General features: G+C 35.6%; 3 protein-coding genes across 4 annotated transcripts; 2 read left to right on the forward strand and 1 right to left on the reverse strand.

Annotated features, from left to right (window-relative positions):
- The first annotated feature begins 769 nt into the window (after positions 1–769).
- On the forward strand, positions 770–17,075 carry LOC116209113 (S-linalool synthase). Its single transcript, XM_031542671.1, is given in 15 exon segments — positions 770–814; positions 9,871–10,140; positions 10,143–10,170; positions 10,756–10,846; positions 11,125–11,278; positions 11,281–11,350; positions 11,991–12,106; positions 12,472–12,590; positions 12,694–12,895; positions 13,016–13,140; positions 13,789–13,983; positions 14,173–14,255; positions 16,627–16,697; positions 16,699–16,749; positions 16,853–17,075. Coding segments are annotated over 15 exon segments (1,776 nt in total). The 3' UTR covers positions 17,009–17,075.
- LOC116208783 (alpha-galactosidase-like) lies at positions 2,261–6,102 on the forward strand. The gene is made up of 13 exons (XM_031542344.1): positions 2,261–2,602; positions 2,758–2,816; positions 3,228–3,284; positions 3,437–3,575; positions 3,694–3,769; positions 4,100–4,158; positions 4,288–4,353; positions 4,416–4,499; positions 4,589–4,653; positions 4,752–4,834; positions 4,928–5,068; positions 5,198–5,338; positions 5,768–6,102. The coding sequence occupies exons 1-13, from the start codon at positions 2,442–2,444 to the stop codon at positions 5,855–5,857; spliced, it is 1,221 nt and encodes a 406-aa protein (XP_031398204.1). The 5' UTR covers positions 2,261–2,441; the 3' UTR covers positions 5,858–6,102.
- Positions 17,076–17,178: 103 nt separating the features above from the next.
- Positions 17,179–23,714, reverse strand: LOC116208782 (serine carboxypeptidase-like 31). Of its 2 annotated transcripts, XM_031542342.1 has the most exons (10): positions 23,305–23,714; positions 22,149–22,256; positions 21,090–21,185; positions 20,629–20,721; positions 20,311–20,396; positions 19,273–19,575; positions 18,999–19,129; positions 18,184–18,279; positions 17,931–18,036; positions 17,179–17,729 (listed from the first exon to the last, which is right to left on the reverse strand). In XM_031542342.1, the coding sequence occupies exons 1-10, from the start codon at positions 23,621–23,623 to the stop codon at positions 17,583–17,585; spliced, it is 1,485 nt and encodes a 494-aa protein (XP_031398202.1). In that variant the 5' UTR covers positions 23,624–23,714; the 3' UTR covers positions 17,179–17,582. The 2 variants fall into 2 exon arrangements, with proteins under 2 accessions (XP_031398202.1, XP_031398203.1); XM_031542343.1 differs by lacking the exon at positions 21,090–21,185.
- Positions 23,715–24,422: the final 708 nt, after the last annotated feature.

Below are 24,422 nucleotides of genomic sequence, written 5' to 3' on the forward strand. Positions count from 1 at the left end.
TTTATATATCACAGTCAAAGTAAAGCTATCGTTTTTTTTTTCTTATGACCGAAAAAAAGCTATTGATTTTTTTTTAATAATTGAAGAGGGAAGACGAAACAACTGGATCTATTTATATATGAGAAGTTATTGAGTAATCCTATCTCGCTACGTCGTGTGAAAAAGCACCAATCAAAGTGCATGAAATTAGGGATTTGGTGCTAATCACTCGGATAATTGCTATAATTATTCTTCATTAAAGTATTCTTATTGATTTTTTCTAACCACATCATTTGTGAGATAATATCATTTAAAATTTTATCATACATATATATATATATATATATATATATGTGTGCAAGATATCAAACGTGGTCCATATCTTGGACTTTCTCCAGCTGCCACCTGTCCACTTGAAAAATCTTCTTTACAAATTCCAGTTTTTGTTTCTTCCCACATTTCCACAAACTTTTGTAGTTTCTTCACTCGTATCTTTACAATCTTTTCCTCATTTTCTCTTATGCCCTTTGTTTGTGTTTTCCCGTAGCATGCCCAACTTCAAACATTGTTTTGAATAGAGCACGTCGCATTAAAATTAACTTATTAATTATATATAATTATTTATAGAAAGAGATGTCCAAACAGCCAATTCGCCCATGACAGCTTATCAATTTCTGTTAATTATATTAGTTGGGTGTGTTCTCCACAGCATTTTGAGATAATATGGAGAAAATTTAAATGATCCTATCTCACATTGACGTGACGGAGAAGGACCAATAAGAATTCGTTAATGAAAAATAATTATGGCAATTATACGAGTGATTAGCACTAATTTCTTTATTTCATGCAATTTAATTGGTGTATCCTCATGTTACCTGACGAAATATGATCACCCAAGAACTTCTCGATATAATATATGAGTCCATTTTTTCTTAGGCAGAATGAATTTTAAATGATAACAGAACATGTTACGAGAGTCCATATGATGCACCATTCTCAGCCCTAAATCGATTCCGCCTACTTCCTACGCAGAAGAATTTTGCAAATGAGCAGTTGCCATAACCTTAATATGAAATATGAATATATAGCTATAGGTTTTATCACCTATCAGTTTCAATTTGGATTAAACGTCAAGCGTAGCCTTCAGTTCAACATGTCCTCATATTGAAAAGCACGATAATCATCATTTGGGATTACTTGCATTGCACGACGCAGCAACTAATTTGAGGTCGATTCTTAGAGACATGGCGTATCAACTGTTTGCACATTAGAGACATGTATATCTTCTTATCGTACGGCATGCTTTTGGGTTGACTTTGAAGTCGAATTTCACCTTTGCCTTTGACATGCTAAGTCTCACCACCCAGTTTCTTCAGTCAAACTTTCAAAGTCTTGAAAGGACCTTTTATTATAGTGTATGTTGTCCCTCTGCTCACTCTTGATTTACTAATTAGTCTTTTCATATTTTAATTATAGCAATTTCCTGTAGGTATATATTACATGACCTTGGGATACGCAGGTAATTTCCCGGGAATTATGCACAACTTATATCAAATTATGGTTACGCTGATGATTCTCCAAAAAGTTTACTTTCTCAAGAATCGAAGTATAGTGCAGTAGCACATACTCTCATCTGACAATCAAGAGATTTCATGTTCGATTTTCATCAGTGGAAATACCTATACCTCTTTTAATTAGCCTTTTTGTGTCCTTATACTATACCTATAAATTTTCCTTACCAAAAAAAAAAACTTCCCATTGCTTTTAAGTTTTCTTTTTTTTTTTGGTGTAAGACCACGAATTGCCAAGCTATTAACTAGAGATTTTTCGGTGATCTTATCTCGTCACGTAATATAAAAAAGTACCAATTATATATTGCAAGAAACGATGGAATGGGCATCAATTATTAGGATCATTGCCATAATTATTCTTTATTGTAGCTCATTTTTCACACCATATTATTATAAAGTATGATCATTTAAAATTTTTCGCTAAAATGAGAATAATTTTTGGGTCAAATTCGGTTGCCATCAAAATATATTACATACATTGAACTCTCATAAGAAAATTGTGACGAAGTTACCATGGGCCCTGCAATGGGCCGCCCATGATTAATGGGTCCTAGGCCCACTTTATCATGCATCGGAACTATTTTTTTCATTGATCTATTTTTTTCCTTTTTAATTAATTTATTTATTTTTTCTGTCGTAACTTTTTAATAATTGAGGGAAGAGGGAAATTGACCCAACAAGATATTGGCGCCACCATATCCGACTCTGTTCCATTAATTATCTGTCTTCCGACCGACAGCAAATAATTTGTTTTCCCCTGTTCTCTTCATCATCATCTTCTTCTTCTTCTTCTCCCTTTCTTCCTCCACAGTCATTCTTCATACTTAACCCATATGATCAGATCTCCAAAGAACGACCCCATTTCACTTCCCTTTTTCATCCGAGTAATTTATGCAAATGGGCTGTCGAGTTAGCCTTCTCTTCTTCGTGATGTGCATTGCTCGGGCGATGAGCGAAAGCACTCTTCTTAACAACAGCATCGATGCCGGCTGGAGTCAGAGCTACGAGCAGTTCCTCCTTGCCAATGGCGTCGCTCGGACGCCTCCAATGGGGTAAGTAGTCATTCATCAGCAGCACTATTAGCATATCTCTAAATCATTCTTCAGCCCCACGTTCATGATTTGCTAGATTTTGCTCTGCATTGTATGTATTTACTGACCTACCTGACTTGTGGGCTTGGCAATGATATAGTTGTGATATGGTGCAGGTGGAACAGCTGGAATCATTTCTTCTGCAACATCGATGAAAGGACTGTGAAGGCTACTGGTAATTAGTGATTCTGCTCATGACTTGTCATGAAGCAAGTCTAATCTCGAGTTGTTGCTTCTCTCTTTACTTGTACTCGTAAATGACGATCTTCCAATGAAGGACGTCAAGCTTTACGCTTTGTCGAAATATTCTTGTAATGATTTGTCAGTGAAGTGATTGGACTGAGTCACACATGTGAATAATTTCCCTTTTCCATATCTCCCGACATTGGATATTCGATAAAAACACACGTGGTAATACATCATTTTGCATTGATGTCAAAATGTTTGCTGTCTGCTCATGTTTGTAAATCTATCAAAGCATCCATTGGGTATTTTGATACATCAGTTTATGTTTCTTATGCGTTGCCTCATCTGAGCCTATGCTTCCAAGATAATCGGTCACATGTTCTATATTTCCTGGTTACAGCGGATGCTCTAGTTTCAACTGGTCTTGCAGCGCTCGGATACAAATATGTCAATATTGGTGAGGGCCCTTTGTCATTGTCTTTTGTGTCTCACATCTCCAACATTAGGCTTGTCGTCTTTGGAAGAGTCGGGTTTGATGAGGAGTCAACAATTGCCATCTACTAATCCATATGTGGTAGTGGTTTGATAGTTTGGATCACAATCATGTAGATGACTGCTGGGCTGAGAGGGACAGAGACTGGAAGGGGAACCTGAGGGCAAAGTCATCCACTTTCCCTTCGGGGATCAAAGCACTTGCTGATTATGTCCATGCAAGGGGCTTAAAGCTCGGGATATATTCCGACTCCGGGTATCGTTATTTTTCGCTTTTCGTCTTTCTTGCAGTATATATACCATATCAGAGCAGTAACTCATTGATATGACTACGATCCAACAGAGTTAACTTTCTATCCGTTTTATTTCGACAGTTACACAACTTGCAGCAAGACGATGCCGGGTTCCCTTGGGCATGAAGACCAGGATGCTAGAACCTTCGCTGAATGGGTCCGTATGATTATGTTTCAGTTCTTTCTGCTTCTGGAAAAGTGAGCTTTGTTTTCCAATACAAAAAGAAGAAATCAATCCGGAAATGTGTTAGACCGCATCGTTGGAAGATTTCATGTGATGTGATGGGTTTTCCAAAACACAAACAGCGTCTTTTCGTTTTTTTTCCCTCATGTTCTTGGAGAGAACGAAATGGTGTACTGGAAAATACTCCTGGATCCGGTTTTGTGGAACCAAACCAACTTGGATTGCTGGCATACTAGATGATATTTTACTTAAGAAAAACTACACCTGGTGACATGAGATGAGGACGTCATTTGGTTTGTCTAGGGGGTGGATTACTTGAAGTACGATAACTGCTACCACGATGGTTCGAAGCCTCAACAGAGGTTTGGCTTCTACACGGAAACTTCTTGCCATTGTTAGAACTTGAAAAGCTTACTTCTGTCTATTTTTTCAGCAAAAACTATTAGGAGCTCAAACTTGGTTCTCATCATCTGTTCTTGTGGTGTCTGCAGGTACTCAAGGATGAGCTCCGCCCTTCTGAAAGCTGGCCGGCCCATTCTATATTCTATCTGTGAATGGTAAGTCGCATTAACTACATAACAATACACTCGAAATTAGAATGTAATGATCTTCTTTTCAGGGGAGAAGAGGATCCTGCTAGATGGGCGGGTCGGTTTGGTAATGCTTGGAGAACCACCGGGGACATCAAAGACAATTGGGATAGGTCGGTCATATGATTCATTTTTTGGTGCTTATTCTCTCAGCCCAAGACAAAACTATCATAACTCTGCTCCTGTGTGTGTTATTGTTCAGTATCACTTTGATCGCAGATTCAAACAATGTGTGGGGAAGGTTTGCAGGACCGGGAAGGTGGAATGGTGAGGACATTCATTAGTTTACAGTTCATGGGCCTCATCTATGGACTATTTCTTCAATCTACTAACCTATCTTTCCCTATTGTTTGCGGTCGGTCAAGACCCTGACATGCTAGAAGTAGGTAACGGAGGGATGAGCCTAGAGGAATATCAATCTCATTTCAGTATCTGGGCAGTCATGAAAGTTCGTAGTCTTGTCTCTCCACTATATCTGTTTTTGGCGTTGATTCCGCAGCATACAAATCGATTTATACAAAAACAACGATTGTTTGGACAGGCTCCTCTGCTCATTGGGTGTGACATACGAGCTGTGAGAAGGGAAACCCTTCATATCCTTGGGAACAAGGAGTTAATTGAGATCAATCAGGATCCTCTTGGAGTACAAGCAAGAAAAATCCGATCAAGATCGGGCCTAGAAGTATGTTTCCTCAACTCATCCCCCCCAACAACTTCACAGTTCAACATTTATGCTTTTGTTTCTCAAGGAAATTACAGTTTCCCATAAACAAACATCAACACTTCATTCATTCTCTTCCATCTGCCAAAGGTTTGGGCAGGGCCGTTATCAAAGAAGCGCTTGGTAGTTGTCTTATGGAACAGAAGTGGTTCATCAGCTCCGATATCGGTGGGATGGAGAGAAATTGGACTCTCTCCTTTCAGCAAAGTCATTGTTCGAGATGTTTGGACGGTATTGTATATTGGTCTTCTTTTCCTTTTATTGTTCTCACTTACATAAGGAGAGAGCCTAGAGATCTTTCTTTCAATCTGTATCTTCGCTGTTTGGGATCTTCAGATCGGAAAAGCCATGCTTAGTTCGGACAAAAATGGTTCATCATACCAGATTAGCCACAAATATTGATTGTTGTATGTCTGTCAAAAGTCATGATCGAATTGGTGGAAAGGAATCGGTTTTAGACTTTTCTTTGGGCAAGAGGACCTCACAATGATACGTGTTGCGAATGGAACACATACAAATCAATAATTGTGACTGATCCAGTCTGATGTTTTCTAAACACGGTCCTGCACAAGAAACTTCCCTTCAGATGACTAGTTTAGTTAAGATATACCACCGATGATACGTTCAGGACTGACAAAGAAATCTTTGTTCTTGTGACAGCACTCATTCGTCTCGAAGGGTACGAGGTTCCGGCTGACCGCTCATGTTGCTCCTCATGCTTGCAAGGTTTATGTTTTCACCCCCCTTTAAACATGGAGGCAAGAGGAAATGTTATCCGGATCGGCTCTCAAGATTTGCATCTGCCGTACTGGTTGAGGGGCAACCTCCCTCGCTGTATAACAAGTCCGTTCATAATGAAAATTTCTATTCTGTTAGGACCCCTCGATATTCCAGCGATCTCCAAAATCTTAATTTGAGTACTGTAATTACGATTTGCGAAGTCATAAAGTTGAATGATTTTGATTATACATGCATAATAGCATCAAGATTCTGCAGCAGTCCTTTCAGATATTTTTGCGGAATCCAGTCCTTTTAGAGCGGATTGATCACAATAGTATCATCATTGGTCCATGTTGCAAAGAATTTAGCGTATCATGTCGTGATTGGTCCCAACTTGTGCTTCAGTACAGGACCCAATAGCTCCAGTCCTCATCCCCGGGATCATGTTTGCAGGACTAATTACAGTTGATTTGTTCTTATAGGAAGTACGACTTCGTCTATGATTAACAATCTGGTACCATCTCAGCTCGTCCCGGGAGACGATCCCATGAGTTCAATCCTTGGCAGCTGCCAAGTAAATCACTATTGTTACAATATGAAACCAAAGCTTATGAGTCAGGTCGAGCAAGCCAAAATCCATTTCTATGTGAAGAGATAAGTGCTTATCTGAATCGATGTAACTGAGGCACCCATAGATAGAATTCAGACCACACTGTCCATCTCATCTTTCTTCGAGATTGGATTATGAAGGAAGGAACCAACAAACAAGGTATCGGCCACGGGCAGAGAAGTCAAGTGTGACAATGCAGTGCATCAATTGGAATTGTTCATGTTCCGGATTCTGTACTAGAAACGTGGGGAATAATTAAGGTGCTAGCGGATTGACCACTTGATTCGGGATCGTATTTAGAGAAAGAAGACTGGCGGAGAGATTAATGTAATAACATGAAGATTTGATGTCCCTATCTATACTCAGACGGGGGATCTAAATGGCGTCGTCAGTGGTACCGATTAACAATCCATTCATTTGTTTCCACGCTCATTACTAATAATCGGTGCCATTCACCATCATCAATACCAATTGCCTCAACCCGAACCAGTTCTCATTTCACAGACTGTCTGTGTTCAAGTCGACCTCAGTATGAAATAAAAAAGAATATCCCATGAAGGAGTGAATATTTTGCTTGAATACATATTTTTTTTGTAAGTTCAGGTCCGATTCATTTTCTTATTGTTTTGTTAAGTGGTTTTATTTCATCTTTTGCCTCTGTCCATTTTACTGTAAGACAGTCTCTTACTGCTTCGATCAAATGAAAAACATATACTTTACCGATAAATATCTTAGTTGAGTTTCTTCATTTACTGACCATCTGAAAATTAATAATTAGATGTATAACTTCCAAATGAAATGTATATTTGAGATTCTAACAATCTACATATACATGATTTTAAGTCATATATTATTGAATTATTCTTATATTGGAATTTTACGTAATAAAATATACTGTAATTTTTAAAACGATTTGAAAATAACAAAAAATAAATTGAAATTACATACAATTGTTTGGTCAAGATAACCAGAGTCATATTAGTTGCAATCACTCTTAATAGAGGCATATAATTTTTCAAATTAAGGCCACCCATGTGTTCAAAACTCTTCATCTTAATCGCTAAGTATATTTCTCCCTTCTTAATTTATCTTCTGATTCAAATTCAATTTTGAAGCTAAGTAAGATAGATTAAGTTAGTTCAAAATCTATAAAAAGAAAACTCGCAAAAGTGGAAGCCATGTATACTGTTGAGTATGGCCTCAACTCAGGCCTCAGCATCCAAAACATCAACGGACCAGCAACGGAAAAAGGCGACACAGCGGACAGTCGACTGGGGTACCTGACCATCTAATGCAGATAGACGCACAATGAGGCTTAAGGGAAAGACAGATATTGCGGGCAATCGACTGCAGCATTACATGCAGTCAATTGTAGAGGGCTGCAGAATATCTCGTGTAACTAGAATCAGATCTCGCCATTTTCTATTTTCTTGGCTGATACTTTTTACCATATGGAATTTAGGCAAATTCTATGATTCACATCTCATTTCAAAAGATCACACAATAGTGAAAGTATCCAAGGAGAGAACATTCTAATTGGGGTTCGGGAAATATTGTGCAATCCACATTTTTTTTTTTAAGTATTTTTGCTCATAGCAAAAGAAGAACCGGTGAAACCTCCTTTTTTGTCGACGTATGGCTAGCATGCTGCTAGCTCAAACTAAGCATATGAATGTATAATTTCGTCTCATTGATTTGATTTTTCTCGTTGTGTCACTACAACATAAATGGCTTATTGAGACCAAATTATATGTCTCTTCTATATAAGTTAATTATTTGCCCTTAAAATCTTTAGAGTCAAATAAATTAGTTAACCCTATTGTTGCCATCTTTATAATTTGGAATATAATTTTATATGCTTGTAAAGTTGAAACAAAATAAAACAAGTGAGCAAAAGCAACTCATACAGTTACCTCTATACGCATTTTGGAAGCAAATGTGACTGTCTCAATATGAAACTCTAATAGCCTTGTTTCGATTGAACTCATACATGGGCGGAAATAGCCCCAGCCAAAGTTATATCCATAAAGAGAAACGTCTGTTTTAGCTGATGTGGATTGCCACGTCATCCAAAATTAAAAGATAAAACTATTATGAAATATTTAAATTTAAAAAAAAAAAAGAGAAAAATTCATCCAAGTCAATAGCTGGTTGGGGTGGGGGACCTCGCCGGTGGCTTCCACCACCAGGGATGAGGTTGCTAACAACCTCAGAAGTTGTCGGCAACCTCAAGAGGTTGTTGGGGTGCCAGGGAAGGCCCCACCTCTACAATTAGGCCTGAGGTTGAGATCCCAAGTGTTGGGCGGTGCCTGCAATCTCAAGGCGATGGGTGGGGGCCATCCATTAAGCCCATGCCCCTCCTGCCCAAACTGGCCTTGCGAGATCACTGGCACTCTCGTAAGATTCCGGTGACCTCATGCCAAGGATGATGGCCACCGGTGAAGCCCCCCATTCCGCGAGCTACCAGCTTCAATTGTTGTTGTTTTTTCTTTTTTTTTTTCAAGAGCGTCTTCTTTTTTTAATTTAATATTTCTTAATTACTTTTATTATCGTTTAATATATTAATGACATGTATAAGTCACTTAAACTAAAATATTAAATATAATAGTATGATAGGGACGGAACAAAAATGGAAGTTTGTGGTTTTATAGTTAAAAAAAAATATCATGATAGATTTGAAATAAATATGAAAGTTCATGATTTTTTATATGAAATTTGCCTTCTTTTTTCACTCGCGTAGTGTCACATCAAATTTCTGAGAGCTATACATGTCAAGGAAATTAACATATATGTTTTGGAAATAATATTGTAGGCCTACTTTGTGTCTTAGCTAAAAAAAAGTGTTGATATTGAGCCCATATTTCATTGTCCTTGACCCATTTTTATATGGGCATCCCAACATGGAGCCCACAAATATCGGTCCATACTCGAAGCCCGATTATTCAAGCCCAATGACAGTTCACATCTTATCTCATGGGGGTAGAGTTGGAAATTGGGTGTGTTTGGATTTAAAATTTTTTTAAATTCAACCCAACTCAACTTCACTTATCTTTAGTTCAACAACGCAATTATTACTTTTCTTTTTTTAAAATTTTTTTAATCATTCAATTCAATTTTTAATACTAAATTTTGTCAACTATTCATTACTTTTTCCACAATTCAATAACACAATCATTACTTAATCATTACTTTATCTCAACTATTCGTTACTTTTTTTCACTTTTTCTCATAATTCAACAACACAATCATTACAAATCAATTAAAGTCAAAACTCAACTAAACTCAACTCTAAAACCAAATACATTTAAAAGGTTTGGGCTAGAAGAAAAAAAGAAGAAAGTTTGCATTTTCCCTTACTATCAGTATCCTTTCTGTCTTGCAGTAATTGAGTGATCTTGTCATGGCCCCAACGCAATACTCCTCGATCGAATTACTTAACAAGATCAAGACAGATACGTTGTTCAACTTGCACCATGACCCTCAATCCTTTCTCTCGCTTTCCTCGTACAACACCTCATGGCTTGCTATGGTCCTCGATCCAGACTGCCCTTGCCAACTTATGTTCGAGACATGCTTAGATTGGGTGCTCGAGAACCAGAGTGAAGAAGGGTTCTGGTCAGATTTCACCACCCAAATGAATATCATCCCTTCCATAGAATGCCTTCCCTCGACACTCGCTCGCTTACTTGCACTTAAAAGGTGGAAAATGTTGGTGCAAAGTTGATAGACAAAGGTATGCATTAGGGCATTCCTTCCTGCATAAACAAAAGCAAACCATTTGTAAAACAGGTTCATACATATAAACCGTATTTCTGTTTTCCAATGTCTAATTGGGCGAAAAAAATTATACATGTATACTCCTCCAGACTGATTTCTTTTATTTTCTAATTTGATTAAATTTTTCTATGAGATCATAAGATATTTTTGACCAATTATCATGATCCTTCGTTCACCACGACACATATATGATTATTATTTTTTCGGATTCAAGTATTGTGAATGGAGAAAATTTATAACTAAAGAGCTTTATATCAAATTAGTGGATCGATTCCATTAGAGCTAGATAAGTTGAGCATTTGTTGAACCTTCGCATATCATGATCCATCCATAACGAAAAAAGAAGGAGGAGGAGGAGGAGGAGGAGGAGGAGGAGGAGGAGGATGTTTTACCTGATGATGTTTCGTATTTTTTTATTTTAAATTATTAGGAATATAATTCATCTATGAAAATACAGAAAAGCATCTGAGGGCAGATAATGACCGGAAAAGTCTTCCTCGATGGTTCACTATGATGTTCCCATCTATGCTGGAACGTGCAGCTTCTCATGGTCTACCCATCATTTTCCCTAGAAGCGTATGTGAGCCGATCATTATGGATTTATTCCAAAATCAACAAGAAATTCTGCAAAGGTATGATGTAGTAGGGTCTAGATCCCGATATATATGCCCTTCGATAGTTCACCCTATTATTATTATGCGCGGTTCCTATATGTGTTGAACAACTCTTCCAGCATGGGAACACTACTATTGATTATTAATATCGTTTCTTGTGGATGAATGAGTCTTTCAAGCCGACAATTCATTCAAGAACTCGGGTCCTGAAAAGAGCGTGTCAAGATTATGAATAGTATGTATGGTCTATTCCGCTGGCCTACTATTCACGAGTTCGTGTTTTCATGTTTTGGTAGGGTGGAACTTATGGACAAAGATCGATATCTTCCGTTACTAGCGTACCTAGAGGCATTGCCTCCATGGTATGAGGTTCATGAGGATGTAATAATACACAATTTGAGCAATGATGGTTCCTTGTTCCACTCTCCCTCTACCACTGCTCAAGCGTATAAATGGTCACTGGAAATATTAACCGCTTGGCCTACCTCCAATCTTTGGCACAAAATTTCCTTAACCATGGAGGTACATATACATTTCATCTTTTAACTTATTTATTTATTTTGTAATTTTAATTTCCTTTTAATATCTAGATTAAGAGCCGTTGTGAGCTACCTAGCTTTCTCTCTGCCGATACTTGTTGAGCTTAAATAAGCTCAGATAAAATTGCCAATATATAGCCCAGCAAGCTATTTTGGTTTATCGATAATAAACAATATCAATTCCTATAAGGATAAATACCATAAATGTTTCATCCCAGAAGTGAAAGAGTAATGTCTTTCACAATTTTATCTACCAAAACAAAAAAATAAAAAGTAAAAGTATCTTAAATCATAATTGAGAAAGCGATATTTTGCACGTCTCATCTGCCACCAAATATCAAATGTGGGGCTTTGTGATGAATATGAGCTATTCACACTGTCAGTTTTGAAGTTGCGAGTAAGAGATTTGTCAAGCAAGTTTCAGTGCAATAAAGAATCATGATCGAGCTTGAATTTTTCAACATGACTTGAATACTCATGCAGATCAAAAAAATTATTTTTAGTAAACATATATGTAAATTAAAAATAATAAGCAAAGTGCGTCCCAATAATATGGCAACTACCCTTCTCTCTTTAAGCTTTGAATTATACATACACATTATTTCTCTTTTATTTATCACAAGTTCCCTCATTTTATCCGATGGGTGAAGAGTTCATAAAGCTACTCATGGCCAACCAAACTATGCGACTGTGATTGGCCGAGCACAAATTCACTGGTAATAAGCCAAAGAATCATTTGGTATTACAACTACTAGTTCTTAAATCATTTAATAAGACGCGGATCACATGAGCCACTGCAGTTGTCACTATTACTCAGTAGAGCGGACGGATTAGATCTCACTAGACTCGACTAAACTAGACTTTGCAATTGGATAGAAGGTGTCTGTACCCTTCTAAAAACAATACAAGTCATTGATCAGTATTCTTAGAGAACTTAATGGATGTCCATTGTACCTAAATTAGGGGATGTCTCAAAACCAGGGTATCCATATCTTTTAATAAATCATGCAAGATATACCGGTTGAATCTGTCATTTCAAATCTATGGCACTGAAATTTATCATTCCAATAGATTTTTATGTTTTGGCATGTTCGATGACCTTAGGAACTACAAGCAGCACAAAATTACGTCTGTCGAATCAGCCAGCTTCATACCTACACAGCTATGTATGAAAGCATTAGCCTTTTGGCTGTTATGAGTATATGGCCACAACATATCACCCTGTAAGCATTTCCATTCCAAAAAACATTAATTTCTGGCGATTATATTCAAGTTTGTAATAAGATATTATAAAAAATAATTAAGTTATCACACATTTTATGGCAGCTATTTTGCTGGTTTTTTACGTGATGAAGGAACGCGGGATCGCGTAATATACAACTATGAAGACTTTACAACCATGTTGCTTAATATTTACAGAGCCACGGTTCTAATGTTTCCAGGAGAACCTGAGCTTCAAGAAGCAAGTCCTTTTCGAGGAAGTATTTGGAAAAAAATCATGACTGAGGGAGATACAACCTTTCGCCTAGTTTACGGAAAATGATAGCTCTATAATTGCATGCTTTTGTGAGATTAGAATTTCCTCACTAGTTGAATTTGTTCAATAATATGTCGATTCTTAGTCCTAAAGGGTTCGAATTTGATGTAGATTGCACATAAATTGAGTTTTCCATGGGCTACTCGAATGGATCATCTAAAGCATAGGATATGGATAGAACACGGTAATGCTCATCCTTTGTGGATAGGAAACTCCTCCTTCCATAGGTATTACTGGTAATGATCGATTCAATATACAGATTCTCAAGAAATTAATATAACTCCAACCTGATATTCTTTTCATAATAGGTTATCATGCAATTAGAACGACGAGTTACTCCAACTAGCGGTACTGAACTACACTTATCGACAGTCAATTTACCGGATGAACTTGAAGAAGCAAAGAGGTAGCCAAGTACTTATTCAATCACTTCTGTCTTTAAAAATTTAATTTGTCTATATACCAATTCTCAAGGGTGATCGTATGTTTTAAGTATTGCTGATCAATCTAATATGAATGGGGCTTTGTGAAATGGGGTTCAGCCTAGAGAAAACTACTTACTATTACTTTGCTTGTGCTATCAGTTGTACTCTCCCATTCCGATCCAACATATGTCTCATGGTTTTGAAAAGTGCTATAATCATAACCTGATATTCTTTTCATAATAGGTTATCATGCAATTAGAACGACGAGTTACTCCAACTAGCAGTACTGAACTACACTTATCGACAGTCAATTTACCGGATGAACTTGAAGAAGCAAAGAGGTAGCCAAGTACTTATTCAATCACTTCTGTCTTTAAAAATTTAATTTGTCTATATACCAATTCTTAAGGGTGATCGTATGTTTTAAGTATTGCTGATCAATCTAATATGAATGGGGTTTTGTGAAATGGGGTTCGGTCTAGAGAAAACTACTTACTATTACTTTGCCTGTGCTATCAGTTGTACTCTTCCATTCCGATCCAACATATGTCTCATGGTTCTAAAAAGTGCTATAATCATAACCGTTGCTGATGATTTTTATGACACAAAGGGTTTCGTGGAGGAGCTCGAAGAGCTCACTGATGCAGTTTTAAGGTATGTTAATTAGTTGATCTCAGTATATATTTGATGGTGTCATAGTTGCAGTATCCTATAGACATGTCAAATAAGCTCCTACACAACATATTAATCTGTCCAGGGAGACACTTGAATGTTTTTCGTCTTCCAATCCCTTCATCCATAGAGTAATAAAGTCCCTTTTAATTACTTTTCCTCAAATCACAGATGGAATGGTCGAGGTTTAAGGAACCACGGTAAGACAATATTCAAAGCCCTAGAGCATCTTGTGTCCGATCTTGCGATGGAATGTCTTGTACAAAACAGAAATGACATAACGAACAATGTTCAAGACTTTGTAAGTCTTCATCTCAATATCATCATGTATGGGATTCATTTCTCTCTTCTAATCTCTTTTTCTTCTTCTTTTTTCCACTAATAAAAGGGACATTCATAGACTTTTAGTAGTTAACCCTCCATAACCCACCCTCCATAATCTGCCGTATTGATGGTAATTAAATTCAGGGCCTCTTCATTTGGCATTGATATTAAATATCATTGCATTGAACTCTCATTTCTCTTTTATTATTAGTAAAGTAACCATTATGTACTCTTGCATTGCATGAAAATGTTATAAGTGATAGAAAATAATATAACCTATTCTTTTATTCATTTATATAAAGAGGTCCATGGGTCTAGTGTAATTAAATACAAATCTTAATAGCTAACAAAGGAGCACCGGTGGTCCCCATCAAGTATCCAGTTTGGAATCTCTTGGTTACTAGGCGAAGGCATAAGCCACTGCCCTATACTCTCTTTGATAAAAATTGTGGAAGATGTTACTCTCGCAATTCCAATAGATCAAGAATTAAATGTTATTCCCCTTTCCAACAAGCGCAGCTCAAACTTGTGTTCTTCTCCTTACAGTTGAAATTACTTACCACTTAACCAACACTTTATTTGTTATAATATATTATTTTATTGAAAAACATAAATCTATGTAATAATTATGTTTGGAAAGATTATATGAATCTCTCGTTGAAAAGCTTATTTATTTTTGTTAATTAGAATATACACACCTTTTTATTTGGCTGTTATGTTATTTGAGTATGGCTAATTTCTTTAAAATTGTAGAATTCAATCCATAACTGTACTCAAGTTTGAAACGGGATGTTTCAATATCATATAATTTATGTAGATATTTATATTTATTCATATGTTTCACACATTATGTTATTCAACATATGAATTCCCAAAAATCATCCAGAAGGAGAATATTTTGAGTGATGGTAGTATATGCATATTTCACTTTTTTTTCAATTGAGTTGAAAATGGAAAGATTGTCCTCTTTTTTAAAATAATAATATTTCTTAATTTTTTTTCAATTACAAGAGAGACTTATGAATATAGTATAATGAAATAGAAATTCTAATAACTAATAAAGGAACACGAGTAGTCTCATCAATTATTGAACTTAGAACCTCTTGATTACCGGATGATATCATGCACCAACACCTTCTTTTGATAATAATTTCAAATAATAATCTTCAATACCATCTTAATTAATACATATCATATACATAAGTTAATTAATAATATAAATTTCACATATATTCAGTTTAGAATTTACAATACAATATTTTTGCCCTTTTCTGGAACCAGGTTTTATGACATCCTTACTTTAAATTTTATGCTTCTTTTACTTATAATCATCAGTTCATAATGTATGACACAAATTTGTTTTTTTTATGGGACCATAAGGTGATATAATTTGGGGCATACGATAATGTTTTTTCTTTTTTTAAATTGCATATATGATTAATTTGATATTATTTATAGTGTATATATCCTTTGCATCATGTATAGTTTTAAAACATTCATGAATTATTATATAACAATTATTTTGATTTAAAAGAAAAACATATTTACTTATTAACACAATAAAGTGTGTCCAATGATTAACGGCAAATTTCATACAATAATCACTAATAGGATCAAATTAATTTTGAATAATTCAATAATATTACATCCATCTCAATTATTGCGCATTCTATATTCTTCTGTATATTAAATGGATGTTTGATAGATGCTCGCCCTAAGTAACCACATATTTTTAAAATATTAAATTTTATGACATTCCCATATGAATCTTTTTTATCATTTTATATTGGCATAAATTCATTAATTATAATATGGTATGTTAATCTTATAGTCTGTTAAAAGGAGCGTGGATGTATGAAAATGCATCCTTGGGTCACTCCTGATTTATTAAATGAGCATGTCTTTATGTTGTTAGATATGTTAATGGATAAAAATTTGTACATACATTGAAAGTGTAAAAGTGGCAAGATAAGGATGGTGTAGAAGAAAAAAAAAAGGATAGTGTACAAGCGAGGGAAATGTTTAGATTTAAAGAGTAAAAGTGGAATTACTTATAAAAATCAAGAAACGCTTTGTCGTACTTTGTACTTGTATAATAGTAATAGATTAATCAAATTCATTATAAGTTAATATTGTATAGGATAGTAAACTAATGATATTGCTCTCACCTTTCAGTGGTACGAAACATTTCTTTCATGGCTTACTGAAGCAAAGTGGGGCAAAGGGAGGGTCAAGACATCAACAGATGAGAACATTCAAAATGTAATGACATCGATAGTGTACACACTGCGGTCCTTCCAGTTGCATATCTTGCAAACCCTAATCTTTCGTATCATCGACTTCAATCAACCCTGTACCGTAACATAACAAGCTAGGTTGCTCATGCTTACTACCCGATTGCTCAATGACATGCAAATTTACATGGTAAAACACTACAGGTTTATCCTGTCTAACGAATCAAAACAAATTATGCACTTTATATTTTGAATTAACAACTGACTTTTTTCTTTTTGGCTTGACTTTATAGAAAGAAGAAAAGGAAGGGACAATGAACTTGCGGTGGATATACATGAAAGAAAATCCGGAAGTCGAGATGGGGGATGCAGTTCGACATGACCAAGCGATGCAGGTCGAAAGGAAGATGGAATTCCTTCAATCCGGATGTGTGAAGCCCCAAAAATGAGAACCGTTAGGCCCTGTTCAAAGTTGAATGCGACTAAAATTATAGTTGGCCCATAAATAGGCCCAAAGCTGGCTCAAAATTGCAAGATGCATGAAACGAGAAACTATTTTGTGCATCTATTGTATTACTGGCAGTATAATGGAGATATAATCACTTAGATAATAGCTAAATATCATTAATACTTCTCTATTGGATCGTAGCACCACGTGACGTATACATACGTAGCAAAAGCCATAAGATACTTTCTCACATAACCACAATCTAAGGCATAACATGTACTTTTAGGCTCCAGAAGATTTCTTGTTTCACCCGATCGGGCAAAGCCATTTAACACGTTTACACTTACATCATGTCGAGCAACAGACAATAGTTGACATAAGCCTCAAATTATTCTCTATTTTTCTCAACAGCTTCACAAGGCCAATTGTCTGAGTCCTTGCGTATGTGTATATATATTGATGATATACATATTAGCCGATAATGCATCTCTCCCCTCAAATTTTGCAATGTGATTTAACTATGGCAGGGTTGAACATTTGATCATCCCCGACCAACGATAACTTGACGTTTCCTATCAGCGTGCGGATGGGAGAGAATGACCGTTAAGAAAGGACGAGAAGAGCATAAGCGATTCGCTTGGTTTAAACAGGGGCACTGCATGGCCGGCTCCTCTAACGGTTGCGAATGTAAGCCCATTGTACTCTTGATACCATCCACTCACCTAATTCATCAATAAAGGAAAAAAGAGAAGGGGACAAAAAAAAAAAAAAACAGAAGAGAGAAAGGGTTATGAAGTACGTGTATAAAATGTGTCTGTATATATACATCTACAGAATTATCTGCGTTTTTTTATTTATCTTTTTATTTTCTTATATTTGATTCGCGGACTCCATTGTTAACCGAAAAAGATTAACTAAATTACCTGCTTTTGATGATACCAAGGGCTCCAAGCCTTAGTGATAGGGAGTCCTAAAGAGCTTAACCAGTATCGAGTGGACAATACTGGGACTCTTCCATCAGTGTCCCCACTGAGAAAATAAAATTAATACCCGAATTTAATAAATGATGGCGAATACATATGCAGGGGGAAATAAAAAGCATGTGCATTTCATGAAGGAAAATCGCAAACAAAACATAAAAAGTTAGATATATAAAAATTTAAAAGATAACTATACCTATAGATCCAAATTCGGAGACCTGCTGCAATAAGCCTCTCGTATATTGGCAGAACCGAACGCTTAGAATCCGACCAGCTGCCGAATATCTCCATACTGCAATTATAAAATTTAAATTATGAGAGCAGATCTCTATAAATTAGTTATAGAGATCTCAACAAACAATGGTCATTCTAAGCCATCCAACGATTAATATTCAATTAATTTCATGTTTACTTTTGATGTCTTACATGTAACTTCCTATGTAGTTTGACATGAAAGATCCTCCGATATTACTTGGTGATATTCATATGTACATATATTTATATGGATATATAGTCTGACTAATGATAAAATCCACTTATTCGCCCCAAAAAAAAAAGTTAAGCCGAAAATTAAGAACCCATCTTTAACGAATATCATTAATTATGACGAATATATTTTTTAGAATTTCTTTTTCTAATAAGTGCTCACTGAGGTCCCAGGTCATTGCATGAGGGCTACGCCCAACCCTCCTTAAACCCTCATTTTGAACTGGGGAGAAATCACCAAGTGACAATAGGACTGACCAGTCCTTAAAACAAGGGGCCAGGATTCGGCATGGGTCGGGGTTAGAGTAGCATGTTATGGGCATGGAGCCATTTTTGTGACAACACGGTCACGCTCCCTCACCTACCACTGGAACCGAGCTAGCTGGGATCTTTGAATTGAACAAAGGTCGCCTTATCACTTTGGCAATAATCCCAGGTAATAATTTTTTGAGCTGTTGATAGATATTATTTCGTGAAATGAACTGGCGAAATTGGAATTTATATACTGTACGTGTAAGGACGTACTTGCAAATAGTCCAATTCTTGGGGAGACGACCATCATTGACATGGAGAGCCTTTTGAACATCGGGCCGATTGTAGTACGCTTTCGCATAGTTGTCTAAACAAGGATCATACCCTCCCATTATCCTCGGCATCTGCCAAATCATATAAAATGTGCATTCCTTAAATGCATTCCGAGTGTCGATGAATTATAATTATTATTCGATAAAATATGGATTAAGTCGACAGAACTGTACGGGGGTGAAAGTCGAACATTGACTGGGATTCAGAGGGATACCATTTTAGAATTGCGACTCCAGGAGACTTGGAACGACGATTTAAATTTCCTGTCTTCCGAGTTGTTGGCGGAATCGGCCATACAAGTGGATGTGTAGAGGCTGTACATGTCGATCTGTTTGTACTGTCTGAGAACCTCTTCTACTCCCCGATTGCAGTCATCGTTGTCCCATGTATTGTTGCTGTTAAAATCGCAGCTCTTAGATATCATCTTGTGGGTTTCATCTGATATCACGGCGTGGCTCCATGCGTAGTCGACGATCCCTCTCCAGTCCTCCGGGTATGATGTTTCCGGATTGCCCAACTGTTAATCATCATTAGAACGTATTCACATGTAAGAAAATCAGTTCGATGAGACAGGCTATGAGACGCTCTTAAAAGTACAGATCCAAAAAAATTCAGTTGGAAATACAAATTCATTTGCTTGTATCAAATGAGATTCCGCATTTTTGTGAAAATTTAATATGGTATCAGAGCAATGTGAAAATTTAATATGGTATCAGAGTAGGTTATGTATCCGCATGTGTGGGCTCATGCTACGCTAGATTCAATTTAGAGGCAGCCAAAATACGCCTTATTTTAGTCCAATCCGAATGTGAAACTTATTGCCAGTAATACCTTAGAGCAAATGCCCAAGCACGGAAAAGGGTGCCGGCTCGTGGTCAGTTATTAGCGAATATGAGTCAATCCCACATCAAAATATTGAAAAGAATACGTTCTTACTTTGGGTATATAGATGATTAAGCTTCCCGAACTTTTATGTTTGAGTGGGCCACTTGCTTATAAACTCAATTAAAATTTAACGACTCGCCTTGAAATCTTATACAATATAATTGATTCATCGTGATCAAAAAGTACCTTTGATCACCGAAATCAAAACTAGTGGCGTATATTCTTGCAAGGATATCCTGAAATATTGATGATGTGGTTGGTTATTTTATCTCAGTCTTGAAACGTCAAGTTTGAATATAAAAGTTTGAATATAATTCTTTTTTTAAAAGAAGTTAAACGTTGGGTGTATAAGAACAGACAGACGTACCAAGATGCCTTTGAGATTTATATGAAGTGAAAGATTCTTAATATTATTCTCGTGGATTAGATCAGCCAATTCCGGAACATATTTTCCTGCACCCACATGTTAAAAAATACACATGTAAAACATATATACGTATACATATATATATATATATATGTATGAGACATGTGCAAACGAATAATATGTTTTGTTCTTTTATTGGTTTAGGCAATTAATGGAATAATTTCCAACTCTTGAAGAGCTAATAATGTTCACACCACATATTTGAGGGGAAAAAAGACGGAGACACCTTATATTCGTGACACGAAATATTATACGTACCCGCATAGCTTTCTCCAGCAATGTAAAGCACACGTGTTTTGTAAGACGGGAACTTGACAAACCACATGTGGAGGAAATTGTACGCATCATTTGCTGTTACAAGAAGTCCCATCCGCAGATTAGAAATATCATAGGAAATCTTCATTAAGAGAAAATCAAATCTTCCCATGATAAAATATTAATTATTAGACAATTATTTGATCAAGCGACAGGCTGTGTTAGATGTTTACTAGCTTTTGATTAATCACAAGAGTACAAAGACTTAAAAAATGGAATTCAAATATCATGCCAACGGATCAGACAGCAGATTCCTTATATCTTTACATCGTTTTTAACACTTTATCCCATGAAAAGTATACGTTAACAGGTTTCTACATATGCTTTATGTTTATAAAAACAAAATAATTAAGAATCTTCAGACCCATGTAATTAATTTCTAGTGGATAAACAAATAAATAAACCTGTAAAGCCATCTCCGAGATTGTCATAATCACTGCTTGTGTTCGAGTAAGAAAAGCCAACTCCAACTGGAGATTCCAAGAATAGCATGTTTGCTTCTGTAAAAAGGACGAAAATGAAAAATATATATATATATATAAGTAAAGAGGGATCTGATCTTATTATAAAATTTTCATTAAATTAAACTAATTCCTTAATTTTTAGAACTGTATTATGTTTTTTTTCCCGTCTTGCTGCTTCATTACTTATTTATTTTGGGTAATATCTTTTAGCTATAATTTTTTAATCTCATAGTAAAATATATATGTGTGTTTATCTATATATTACTATTATTCAAGAAAAAACGTCATCTTGTAATTACCTCAATTTTTTATATTTTTATCTTATTAAATAACATTCTCAATTTATTATACCACTTTAAAAAATAACAAAAAAACCTATAAAATCAGCCAGAACTGTCATCCCACGTGTTTCTCACATAGCCAATTTTTAATGGAAAGTGGGCAAAAAAAAGTCATTTTTCCCTGGTAAGTGAAAGATAAATATATATATATATATATATATATATATATATATATATTATCATTACTATCAATCACCATGGTCGCAAAAACAATTTTTGAGCTAATTACTCGCACAAATACGAAAGTAATTCTGCACGGGCGGAACACATGCTGAAGAGCTAGTACATATATTATTCCATATTATGAGAGACAACATATCATCAAAGGATATTTTATATAAAAGCTAGCTATATATATATATATATATATATATATATATCTTTCTTTGTGCAATTTTATGTATCAATAATTTGCAAAAAAAACCATTGTTTAAGATCCGCATGATCAAATAGAATATATGAAGTTTTAGGAGAAAAATAGAACATATGGAGAAAACAAATAAAAGGACATAAGTGGTAATTAAAAGTCAGAACAAGCTTCCCTTTATTAATTATTGATCTTTCCCTTTATTACAAGAAAACAATTTCGTAAGCCTTTCCAATTAAATAGACAGTGGAAAGATATTTATTAAATAATAATAATAATAATATTTAAGACCTCTATTCCAAGAGTAAGGATTATATTTAAGGCCATGGCCATTGGTGTCCACTATGAAAGGGCCAATCTCTTGTGTTGCTCCATATCCCACAGAAGAGCACCCAGGTCCTGAAACATAAAAAATCTTGTCACCTCATCAGAGAACAAAATTCTGCATTAAAAGAAAGAATACTCAAGACCCACGTCGTACACACACAAATTATTTAATTAATTAATTGTGTATTATTCATTCAGATATAATATATTCTACAGTGCCAGAAAAGGACACTTGCATCGAGGATTATGACGAATTTTGTCAATTGATAAAATAATGGCCAAAGTAAAGGAATGATGATGCAATCCATTAAGATTAATGGGAAGTCAGATAATCCAATCCAAGATATATTTATAACCATCAAGCTTTAGCACAGTATCACACATAGAAGACAAATAATATCGCGAATATTTTATTAATCGTGATAGGTTTTTGAAGATATATATTATTTCTCCAGTATCGAGAATTAATTCAAATAACTTAGATTTTGTTCTCTTTATATAAAGTCTCGAGTTCGACTGTTAGACAGACCTGACTTAAACTTTGATTAATTAAGTCTTATTGAACTTTTAAATATAGTGCACACGAATTTTCCTTCTATTTTTCATGACTCATCATATTGATAATGATGGTGTGAGTGGAAACTGACAGACGATCAGTGCACGGCCGTGATTGGACCCGGATTTTGGACCAAGAAGAGCCGGCTCTTGGAAGGGGTAATTAGATTGTAATTTTTTCGGAGCAAATATAATGAATTTTATCAAAAATTAAATAATATAATACGTAAACTTTTAAAACATTTCAGAATTTTATGAGGCGACTGACTCCCTAGGATCCCTCAATCCATCCGTATAGGCCTAACTGCCATTGTTCAAGTTTGAAATTGTCTGGTCCAATTGTTCGTCAGCTGAACACGTTTGTCTTACCCCTTATCATAAGTTACATATATATGTATATAGCCACCAAATTGGCACAGGGAGAACATGATCGGAAGATGCAACAAACAGTTCAAAGGGCCCTCATATGGCACTCGAAATCATATATTATTAAATTTGCCAATAATTCAATGGAGCACAAGTCTTAGCACTGTGAAGTTTATAATCTTAGTCATGGTAGGCTTACCTCCATTGAGCCAAAGGACTAAAGGCTTTTCTTCTGGTTTTAGCGTGGCCTCATAGAACCAATAAAAAAGCGCCCTCCCGTTCTTTCCATTAACGGTAACATACCCCGCAAAGTGCCGAAAATCGACATCGGGCTGACCCGGAAGCTCGGTCACGAGGTCCTCCAAAGAGTCCAAACCCTCCAATTTCTCACCTCTCTTCTGATCACTGCCAGTGTCTTGCGGCCAATGTCTACAACTCACAAAACTCTCTATGTGTAAAATAAAAATGAGGGCCAGAAGCTCAGCAATAAGCCTCAAATTTGGTGTAAAGCTCTCCATAATAAGCGAAAGTTAGTACTTTAGACGCCAAAAGCGAGAGACAAGCTGTCGCTTTAGTTTGTTAATTCTCAAGTTTGTGACACCTAAAGGACATGGATGGGCTCATATATATAGTGAGATCAGTGGGGACAGCTTCCTCTCAAATGACAATGGGGGAGAGAAAAAGATTTGAGAACAAGAGGAAAGGAAAAAAAATATAGATTTAGACCCTCTATTCTTTCTTTAAATAAAAAAGAAAAAAGGGATGGATAAGTGTGAACATTCTTTTTTTTTTTTGGTAATTGTGAACATTCTATCTAATACAAATGTACTAGTGCGGCCCGGCCCGCACAATGCTGCGGGAACATATGCCAATTGTTTCTGTGAATGTTATAATATATTTTAAGTAGATTAAATTATATATTAATTTATAAATCTATCATGTAAAATTATGTCTTAGACATCAGAAATATATATATATATATATATATATTTATATTACGTTCAATACTTATGTCACAATTTAATATGTAGTCAAGTTCATTTACAAATAATATATCATAAATATATAACTATAATAAAATCACGTGAAATGTTTTATTGACGCATTAACATTATTGGGTTTAATTTGTCAATTTGCTCTTATGATTTGAGCTTCTTTTTTTATTTTTTAGAGGTGAAAATATATTGAGAAGACAGAGTGAGTGAAAAATATTGGCAACAATATCAAATTAAAAAAAAAAGATATTCACTCCTGTAAAATATCCACTTGGGCCTACATGGACTTGAGCCTATCTGCAACTCAAAAGCTTAAGCTGAT

This window comes from Punica granatum, chromosome 5 (assembly GCF_007655135.1).
Source record: "Punica granatum isolate Tunisia-2019 chromosome 5, ASM765513v2, whole genome shotgun sequence".
Taxonomy (NCBI): domain Eukaryota; kingdom Viridiplantae; phylum Streptophyta; class Magnoliopsida; order Myrtales; family Lythraceae; genus Punica; species Punica granatum.

Coding starts and splice junctions, on each gene's coding strand:
- LOC116208783 (XM_031542344.1), top strand. CDS start 2,442: ATGCAAATGGGCTGTCGAGTTAGCCTTCTCTTCTTCGTGATGTGCATT. Junction 2,817..3,227: donor AAGGACTGTGAAGGCTACTG/GTAATTAGTGAT, acceptor TCCTGGTTACAG/CGGATGCTCTAGTTTCAACT. Junction 4,354..4,415: donor CTATATTCTATCTGTGAATG/GTAAGTCGCATT, acceptor TCTTCTTTTCAG/GGGAGAAGAGGATCCTGCTA.
- LOC116208782 (XM_031542342.1), bottom strand. CDS start 23,623: ATGGAGAGCTTTACACCAAATTTGAGGCTTATTGCTGAGCTTCTGGCC. Junction 18,280..18,998: donor AAGAATTGGACTATTTGCAA/GTACGTCCTTAC, acceptor TTATAATTGCAG/TATGGAGATATTCGGCAGCT. Junction 18,037..18,183: donor CTCCGAATTTGGATCTATAG/GTATAGTTATCT, acceptor TTATTTTCTCAG/TGGGGACACTGATGGAAGAG.